The 10662-nt window shown below is 37.7% G+C and overlaps 1 protein-coding gene across 1 annotated transcript in view; it reads right to left on the reverse strand.

Moving 5' to 3' along the window:
• The window catches only part of morn4 (MORN repeat containing 4), a 79602-nt gene that overhangs the window by 37120 nt on the left and 31820 nt on the right, over nucleotides 1–10662 (reverse strand). The window contains exon 2 of the mRNA XM_028795697.2: nucleotides 369–447. Coding sequence (XP_028651530.1) covers nucleotides 369–435 — 67 coding nt within the window. The 5' untranslated portion in view covers nucleotides 436–447. The remainder of the gene's footprint in view (nucleotides 1–368; nucleotides 448–10662) is intronic.

The following is a 10662-nucleotide window of genomic DNA, read 5'->3' on the forward strand; positions in this document are numbered from 1 at the left end:
ATTAGGAAATGTTCATTGGAATTGTTCTTGGTCTGCCCAATATGAAGAATTTGGGTTGACCTCATTGAACTAATGATTTTAGTTTTTGGACTATTTACTATTACTTCCACTAAGGAATGTCTACTATCTAGATTAAGTAACCCCTGTCACTCAAACTAAAATAATATCTAGATGGATTTTTTTTTCATTTTTTTAACCAACTATATCATTAGGAGAATGCAAAACAGTGCTTTCTAAGTGCTGAAGGTTTCAGCAGTTAACCCAAAACTACAGATGCAATGGTCAACTTCAGGCCATATTCTAGTAGGAGTGATCCATCCTGACATAAGAACTACGGTCTTTTTAAACATTTATTTAAAATGTCTTGCCTTCTTTCCACTCCCCATCATATTCCTCTCCGCTTGAATAAGTGAACGAGCCTCTTGTCAATGTCATGTTTTCAGCTGCCTGAAAGACAAATCATTGAAAATATTTGTAGGTAACTTATTGTATTTCATTATAAAGGTGACAATCCTGCAAAATAAAATATCCTGGAATGCAGAAAATCTACATAACGTTTTTTCTCAGAAATGTATGCTGGAAGTGCTTACATTTTAAAATAACCACTGTAGCAGAATCTGAAATAATTCTGCATTTACTTTTCACCAAACAATAACCATTGTTTAATCTGCATTTTGGGTGCATAGCTTCCATTGTTAACATAACTTGCAATATGCAATTAACCCTGTAGTGACCTGGCATCCCATCCTGGTTCCTCCCTTGCATTCATTGGAGGTTCAAGCCCTTAAAACTCTGAAATGGACAAAGGCATTCTGAAAATGGATAGACTTCTATGACTAGGTAGGTCACCTAAAATTCACATTACTGAAAAAGACAAACTTGTAATCAATGTCTTGTCACTTAGGAACATTTTATTTAAATCTCTGCTCAACGGTCTCTGTGGTATAACATTTACTCAAATTATTTAACAAAACAAATTGCAAGCTACAAACATATATAAAAGATACTCGATGCTTTTGGTTACTAAAAACATACAATTGTGCAACAAAATATATTTTGAGTCGACAGAAAATAATCGGTGAGTTGACTGAAATGACAAATTTATGCTAAACTGCCCATACTACTGTTTTTATATGAACTGCAAAAATAGTCTCGAGACGCTGAGGTGTAGTACTACATGTTTTTATATATAGAACAACAAAATCACATTACAGAATTTTCAGATTTGCCACAGAAATTTCAAGAAAGACATTTTAAAAAATCATTAATGAAATGTGCTTGATTGACACAAGCCCCGACCTCTTACCCTCAGCTGGTGATAATGGTACCTTTGAAGTGGCCAATAGAGAAAAAAGTGTATAAACTTTAATGCCATAAGTACAGAACAGAAAGGAGGCAATGAGTAGACTTTAGGAGCTTTAATGAAATTACAGTAACAAGTGAAAATCAGTGTAAACCATCCAAATTATGCTGGATATTTTATTATTTTCATTCAACTGTAAAATGTGTCTGCGGTGGGGTGGCACCCTGCCCGGGATTGGTTCCTGCCTTGTGCCCTGTGTTGGCTGGGATTGGCTCCAGCAGACCCCCGTGACCCTGTGTTCAGATTCAGCGGGTTGGAAAATGGATGGATGTAAAATGTGTCAAAGATCAATGTTATTTGGAGGTACAGCACTGTAACATACATTATAATTTTTTTAATTAAAAAATAATAGTGAAACAACACTGCTCTTTTACTAAAATTACAGAGAAGATACTTGCAAATACCTCTGCTTTTTAGAAACTGCTGTAGAAAATACACCCTTAGTAGTCACTAAAAACAAGAATGTTGTCTTCCATGGTTGTTTCTCAGGCCTTATACAGATGAGAAGTCAAATTCTCATGCCACAGATTCTGGGAAACCAGGTACAGGAGGTTTTGTTTAGGAGCAGCTCCCACAGATCTGGATTCTGTTCTCAGTCTGTCTTTCTGTTGACCTCTTTTGTCTGCCTTAACAGAGCGATGATTGATCCCAGGAAAACTGCCATTTCACAAATTATGCAGTAGCACAGTGTAAGGGTTACAGAGCACCACCCAAAGGGAGAAAAAAAAAAAAAAAAAAACCTAACCCTAAATCACGCCAGAAAAAAAAATTCAAAATTAACACAAAATGTTAAAAAAGGACACAAAAAGCAAAAACACATAGAAACACTGAGAAAAAGAAATCCAGAAACAAATTAATTAGTTTATAATATATTTATATATATGCTACAGTGAATATATCATAAATTATAAGATTTCTGGGGTTTATCCCCAAAAAACTACTTCAAAAAGAAAAAGCTAAACACAAGGAAAGAGAAGACACACTGAATTCTAATTAAATAAACAAAGCCAAAGAAATGCCAGGTCAAAAAACAAGACGACTAGATGGCCCTCCAAACACAAAAGCTCTAATCCATCAATAACAAAACAAAAAGTCTAAATACACACAGAGAGCAAAACCTCATAGAAGCTTGACGCTTGAAAAAAGCACAGAAGACAATGTCGCAGCAAAGAACTGAGGCTGCAGTCCTCTCTTTTATTTGCTCTCAGATGACTACACTAGATTAGCAGTAACCCTGAATAGGAGTCAGAATTGGAGGCCCAACCTTTTTGACTCTTAATTTTATTTGGAAAGGGGAAGCAATTAACAACTAAAATAAGATAATAAAACGAAAATGTGCACCACACAAAAAAGAAAGAATGGGTGCTCTAGCAAAACCATGACACATTAGGGGCCTTTGTCTAAATGGAAATGATGTAGAGATCCTCCCAGTTGATAAGGAGTTTTCAGAGCCAATGCTAAAGGAATCCTCTGATAGTATATTGTTAAAATGCTACGTAACTCAGATCATTCTACCACACATACTGTATCACTAGTAATGCAAACAATCTACCTGGATTATGAGCATGGATTTCTTCTTGAGCTCACAGTTCCTAAATGTGTGATGGCTCAGCTTCCTGAAGTAGATGTGTGATACAGAAATAATGACTTAAAATGATATAAACACTGCCCACATTGAAGGGAGGACCTACCGAAAAGGACAACCTCAAAAACATGGAGATCAGGTTCTCGTGGTGTGGATTAAAAAATAAAAATTTTACCTGGTGGTAAGTTAAATTAGTTGAAAACCTGCAAACACATTTAAACATTAAACACTTCCTATTTCACAATGTGAAAATCTGTGCATGTAAAAGAAAACAAGAAATGTAATTTTATGCAGGTATATTTCTTTCTTAAAGGTAATGTCTTTGTGTATAAACTAGTGTGTGAACTGTGAGTAATAAGTGAGCTTATTCTTGTATCAAAATTATCCAAAGTGGTAAATCTGCATAAGCAGGTTGGACATGTACAGTTAGGTCCATAAATATTTGGACAGACAACTTTTTTCTAATTTTGGTTCTGTACATTACCACAATGAATTTTAAATGAAACAACTCCGATGCAGTTGAAGTGCAGACTTTCAGCTTTAATTCAGTGGCGTGAACAAAACGATTGCATAAAAATGTGAGGCAACTAAAGCATTTTTTTAACACAATCCATTCAGTTCAGGGGCTCAAAAGTAATGGGACAATTGACTCAAAGGCTATTTCATGGGCAGGTGTGGGCAAGTCCGTCGTTATGTCATTATCAATTAAGCAGATAAAAGGCCTGGAGTTGATTTGAGGTGTGGTGCTTGCATGTGGAAGATTTTGCTGTGAACAGACAACATGCGGTCAAAGGAGCTCTCCATGCAGGTGAAAGAAGCCATCCTTTATGCTGCGAAAACAGAAAAAACCCATCCGAGAAATTGCTACAATATTACAATATTACGATTGCAAAATCTACAGTTTGGTACATCCTGAGAAATAAAGCAAGCACTGGTGAACTTGGCAAAGCAAAAAGACCTGGACGTCCACGGAAGACAACAGTGGTGGATGATCGCAGAATCATTTCCATGGTGAAGAGAAACCCCCTTCACAACAGCCAACCAAGTGAACAACACTCTCCAGGGGGTAGGCATATCGATATCCAAGTCTACCATAAAGAGAAGACTGCATGAAAGTAAATACAGAGGGTGCACTGCAAGGTGCAAGCCACTCATAAGCCTCAAGAATAGAAAGGCTAGATTGGACTTTGCTAAAGAACATCTAAAAAAGCCAGCGCAGTTCTGGAAAAACATTCTTTGGAAAGATGAAACCAAGATCAACCTCTACCAGAATGATGGCAAGAAAAAAAGTATGGAGAAGGCATGGAACAGCTCATTATCCAAAGCATACCACATCATCTGTAAAACATGGTGGAGGCAGTGTGATGGCTTGGGCGTTCATGGCTGCCAGTGGAACTGGGACACTAGTGTTTATTGATGATGTGACACAGGACAGAAGCAGCCGAATGAATTCTGAGGTGTTCAGAGACGTACTGTCTGCTCAAATCCAGCTAAATGCAATCAAATTGATTGGGTGGCGTTTCATGATACAGATGGACAATGACCCAAAACACACAACCAAAGCAACCCAGGAGTTTATTAAAGCAAAGAAGTAGAAAATTCTTGAATGGCCAAGTCAGTCACCTGATCTTAACCCAATTGAGCATGCATTTCACTTGTTGAAGACTAAACTTCAGTCAGAAAGGCCCACAAACAAACAGCAACTGAAAGCCGCTGCAGTAAAGGTTGGGCAGAGCATTAAAAAGGAGGAAGCCCAGCATCTGGTGATGTCCATGAGTTCAAGACTTCAGGCTGTCATTACAAATGAACATTTTATTTCCAGTTATTTAATTTGTCCCATTACTTTTGAGCCCCTGAAATGAAGGGATTGTGTTAAAAAATGCTTTAGTTGCCTCACATTTTTATGGAATCGTTTTGTTCACCCCACTGAATTAAAGCTGAAAGTCTGCACTTCAACTGCATCTGAGTTGTTTCATTTAAAATTCATTGTGGTAATGTACAGAACCAAAATTAGAAAAAAGTTTTCTCTGTCCAAATATTTATGGACCTAACTGTATATACTATAGTTTAACGCTGGCAATTTGAAACCGGAAGATAAGACAGGAAATGCCTTGCTTTATTTGTAGTGTATTCAGCGGAGGCTTGAGTGAATGAATGTGAAAGAAGCTGCAAGTTCAAGCTGCAGAGGTGAATACCTGCTACTGAATCCATTTGCAAAGCCGATCATTAACAAACATTTCAATAAACAACATGTGCTCCTGTGTGCATGATTACTCATTAATATATTTGTTACTTGCTAAATAAAAATGTTTCAGTGTTAAAAATATACACAAATACATTATAGATTATAATTACATTATATGTGAATTTCCCCTTGGGATTAATAAAGTATCTATCTATCTATCTATCTATCTATCTATCTAACAAAACTGTCAATTTTTTTAAATTATAGCGTGATATTAATTTTTGACCATACCACTCATTCCTAAACTACAGCAGGGTAAGGAAGAGTTTCCTTTTTTTTCATGCTGAAAGATTCATTGGGTGACCGAACAGTACCATAAAAGGTGGATGAGAACATTAGTTCAAAATGAGATATATAAGCAAAAAAGGAAAATAAGACAGTAATCCAAAGGTCAGCAGTAGTCATTACTGGCTTCATTTATTTATCTTCGCTATATTACATTGGACATTATTTTGCTCAGCTGCTCAATGTGGAATTAATTCAATACTAGCCGATGCCTGCCGTAGCTTAGGGCGGTATAAGAATAGGAACGGAAAACGGTGAGAAAGGAATTCAGAAATCAAGAAATGAATACTTCTTGAAAGACGCAGTGTGCATGTAGAATTTCCGGCCAAGCAGGATTACATGTGAAAGGGATACAGTATATAAATCAGGCTTTCCGAATTTACATACTATGGCATCCTGATAGTTTTGTTACATGTATCTTGGACTTCCTGGAAATGTGGACGGTAATATGATCATTTTGCCTACACGTACGTTGTTATTTTCAGCGTTTGCTTACAGTGAGTCTGATAGTTCCACGTGCAGATCTTGTTGATGTAATCTGAGATAGTTGAGACGCGCGCCCTCTATTTTAACATACGCATCTACGACGTACTGTTGGAATAGTTTGCCGCTGGAGTGCAAAATACTAAACGTATTCCTCATTGCTAATCTGTACACGTAAAATTGGCATTGAGTAAGCCTTATTCGCTTGGTGGTTCTTTTATCAGGAAAATGTTGGAAATCTTTGTGCCAGCCAATGTCTCCATAATGGAATAAAAGTGGGTAAACCATAGGATCGCAATTCATATTGAGCGTGGAAATCTATTTACAGGAGTTGCTTATGGGATAGATGCAAATGTCCCTTTTGGCAGGCATTTCACCATCTTCTCCGACGAAAATCGCTGCAACATCGCTGTGACATGTCGGGTGATTGTATCGTCATAAATCCTGCCTAGGGTTTTCCTTGAAAACCATTCGTACAGATGCTGTTGGATCAGACTGAGCGATTTCATGCATGTGTTTGTATGATTTAGTGAAAGGGTTGATGGTTCAGAGCATGGAATCTAGCTGGAGAAGTGCATTTTCGCTGCATGCAGAGTTTGCTTTATTTTGTAAGCGGACTTCAGTAGCTTGCGCTGTGTCAAAAACATACAACTGTCCATATCCTGGAGAGGTAGAAGTGTTAGCGTATAGTGGAGAGATTTGGCGATAAATTTGCCCGTGTATTTTAAAACAGTATGGTCCGTGGCCAGGAGGTTGAGTTATCTCTGCAGCCATGGAAGCAAACGCTAGAGAAGAGTTGTATTCTCGAATGTGTTCACGATAATTTTTAGCTTCTGATGTTTGCTGTGTAAAAAGCTGTTGTAAAGACACAGGTGGCTCCCGCACAGGTGGTAAAGCTACTTTACCATTGTGGCAGCACCTCGAGTACTATTGGATGTATTACGCTCAGCAGGCCAGTATAGTGCATGATATGGAAGAGGACGAATAGGAATCGAGAAATGCCGTGTCGGCTGTGTGTGGGCGGGACCGGTTTTGAAGTGGAAGCTGGACGAACCAGAAGAGAAATATTATTATATATATATATATATATATATATATATGGAAGAGAAGGTCTGTGATACGGTTTGCATATTTGCAGTTGGAGATCCACAAAGGGAGAAAAAACGAATCACGTATCATAAAATAGTTTTATTCCTGAGCTTTCAACCCCTATCAGGGGTCTTCATCAGAGGATAATGCTTAGACTTACAAGAATCAAAGGCAATATATAGCAACACATTCAGGGGGGGGGTGGGTGGAGGTGACTAAGTCCGTATGATCAAAAGGGGGGGGGGGGGGGTTTATCGTTAAATTAAAGTGCATATGTCCTTCTTAAGTTGGCATATGCTGGGTTTATGTCCAAGTGTCTGTTGATGGCATTTTCATCTGATAGCCAAGACTCGGCCAACTCTCTGGCGCTTTTTGTACTGGCCTTAAATTTTACTTTCACGTTGTCCCAGTTGAATGTGTGTCCTGTCGATTTCGTATGTGCATATATCAAAGATAGTGCGTCCTTTCTTCTGACAGCGTTGCGATGTTCCTGTACACGTGTTGAAATTCTTTTTGACGTTTGTCCTATGTATACAGCTGAGCAAGAATTGCATGGAATACTATAAACTGCGTTTCGTGTTTCGGCTGTCGATTTCTTGTTTTTAGCATTAAACAGGACCATGCGCAGATTGTTGGTGGGTTTATGTGCTATTTTGATGCCCCACTTGGTCAGGGTGCGTGCCGTGCCTTCTGACACATTATGGTGGTATGGGAGTGAATGCACATACTAAATCGACAGGACACACATTCAACTGGGACAACGTGAAAGTAAAATTTAAGGCCAGTACAAAAAGCGCCAGAGAGTTGGCCGAGTCTTGGCTATCAGATGAAAATGCCATCAACAGACACTTGGACATAAACCCAGCATATGCCAACTTAAGAAGGACATATGCACTTTAATTTAACGATAAACCCCCCCCCCCCCTTTGATCATACGGACTTAGTCACCTCCACCCACCCCCCCCTGAATGTGTTGCTATATATTGCCTTTGATTCTTGTAAGTCTAAGCATTATCCTCTGATGAAGACCCCTGATAGGGGTTGAAAGCTCAGGAATAAAAACTATTTTATGATACGTGATTCGTTTTTTCTCCCTTTGTGGATCTCCAACTGCAATATATATATATATATATATATATATATATATATATATATATATATATATACATACACTGTAAGAGATTCACTTCTTAAGCAGACTTGCTAAGAATTTTTTGAATCTTATTAAAAACTGTTGATGCAAGATGTTTGAGTACAACTTTGTACATATCTTATTAGTGTTCGGATTAATCCCACTGCATAAAGTACTATTCAAAGAGGTTGTGCATCCTTCCATGCATCTACCCACTCCCTAAACCGGTTTGTTCTATTACTGGTTCACTGGAGGGTTTTGGGGAGCCACAGCACATTTTGGAAGTATAGACTGCAAGGCAGGAAACATCCATTTTCATGAAAAAAAAAAAAAAAAAAAATCACATTCTTTGAGTTTACAGATTTTATCCTTATGTACATTAATATTTGGGGATGCAACTATTGATTTCCATCAACTGTACTTTCTTTATAGAAACAACATACTGTATGTATTCTTTGATCAATTATTCATCAAACAGGACTTCTAGGAATACATTTCATTTTTATGTACAAGCTAGAAACATTGTTAAATGGAACTTGCCCAGCTTCCCTAATCTTGCATCACTATCTGTTCATGAACATATTTTAGCTATCAAAGTTGTTGAAAATGCTTACAGTACACACCCCTTAGGCAACGACTGGAATGGGACCTCTCAGCTAATATCACAGACATGAAGTGGAATTCAGTTATGCATAATATACACTCTTTTTTAATCTATGCAAAGCATATTGTAATTCAGCATAATATTGTCCATCACACATGTCCTTCAAAATTAAAATTAACAAAATTCAGAAAAAATCCTAAATTGTGAAAGTTCTTCCTCTCTAGATCATGTGTTTTTGGATAGTTCTACGCTAAAATTGTTTTGCAGAGAAAATTTTGTCCAGTACTGTTGGACTCACAATAACTCCTGATCAGCTAATAACATACAGATAGGATAACATTATGCAGGGGAAAAAACCCTATTGTGATCTCCTATATTAAATTGATTGTGTTTCAACTTATCTTGTTCAACTCAAAGAATCCTAACCCATTCTCTTCAATTAATTCAGTTTGAAGGCAATGTCTTATATTATCTAATAAAAATCAAATTTCCTTAAAAGGTATGATGCAAAGCCTTCTGCAAATTTGGCAAGAGTCTGTGTTTGCTGTACCATGTAAAAAGGCCTGCCAGGTCTTTAACACAACTTGTGTTTCATTCTTCTTTTGATGTTTTAATACTAAAGAGGAACTTTTGTCTAAGGAGCTGTTTACTTACGTGGCCCCTTGACTTGTGTCAAGTAATGTGAACTAATAATTATTTCAATGCATGTTAATGTTAGTCCTGCGGTGGGTTGGCACCCTGCCCAGGATTGGTTCCCTGCCTTGTGCCCTGTGTTGGCTGGGATTGGCTCCAGCAGACCCCCGTGACCCTGTGTTCGGATTCAGCGGGTTGGTAAATGGATGGATGGATGTTAATGTTAAAATTTATTACAAAAGAATCTATATTATGCTGTTTACAATGACATAACAGCTAAAACTTTGTTTGTGCAGAATGGTCTTAATAAAAAGCAAGCGGCATGGCAGAACAGATAAGTGCTTCAAATCTTTCCAAATATAGTACTCAAGGCAAAAATGTTCTTGACAATTAACCCAAGCCTAGGCTGATTCCAAGACTAAGAGGTACGAGCTATGAGGAGAGATTGAAGTCTTAAGGGCTGAACCTTTTTAGTTTAAGCAAACAGAGACTTAAAGGGGGCATGATCAAAGTGTTTAAAATATTACAAAAGAAATTAGCAATGTGGATACCAGTTATTGTTTTGAAATAATGTCTGCAGCAAGAACATGGTAACATGGTTGGAAAATTTTAACTGAAGATTTTGCACATATGTTAAGAAAGTTTTTCTTCACATAAAAAACCCTAGACATATGGAGTGAATTACCAAATGGTGTGGTGGAGAGTAGAATTTTAGGAACCTTCAAATCTTGATTTGGTATTATTTTGGATAATCTAAGTGACTAGGATGGACAACCTCATTGGACTGAATGGCCTGTTCTCATTACAAATTTTTAAAATGTTTTAATTGCCTGCATACTGTAAAACAGTATATTCATGTTGTTTTCGGAAAAGTACACATACAGTACAATCCCTCTTAACCGGCCACCTCAGGACAGGACCCCGGCTGGTTGCCGTTTTGGCCGGTTAATCCGACGCATGCCTATTTTCATGTAGAAAAATATTTCTAAGGTATGTACTGTACCTCTTCGATGTTCCTGAAGAAACCATATCCACAAGGCTTCACCCAAGATTTCACACACAGGTTTTTTTCTCGTACAACAACTGGACAGTGTAGTGTAGCGGGTCCACAGCTCAAGTCAAAAAGGCCACATTTTAAATAAATAATTGTGGCTTAGCGAGTATGTGTGGCTGATTGGTTCCCGGGGAATTTGTGATGTGGGTGATCCTAGCTTAAGTGCATAGGTGAGGAGTCGTCCGTATC

The sequence above is a fragment of the Erpetoichthys calabaricus genome, chromosome 2 (genome assembly GCF_900747795.2).
Source record: "Erpetoichthys calabaricus chromosome 2, fErpCal1.3, whole genome shotgun sequence".
NCBI lineage: Eukaryota > Metazoa > Chordata > Cladistia > Polypteriformes > Polypteridae > Erpetoichthys > Erpetoichthys calabaricus.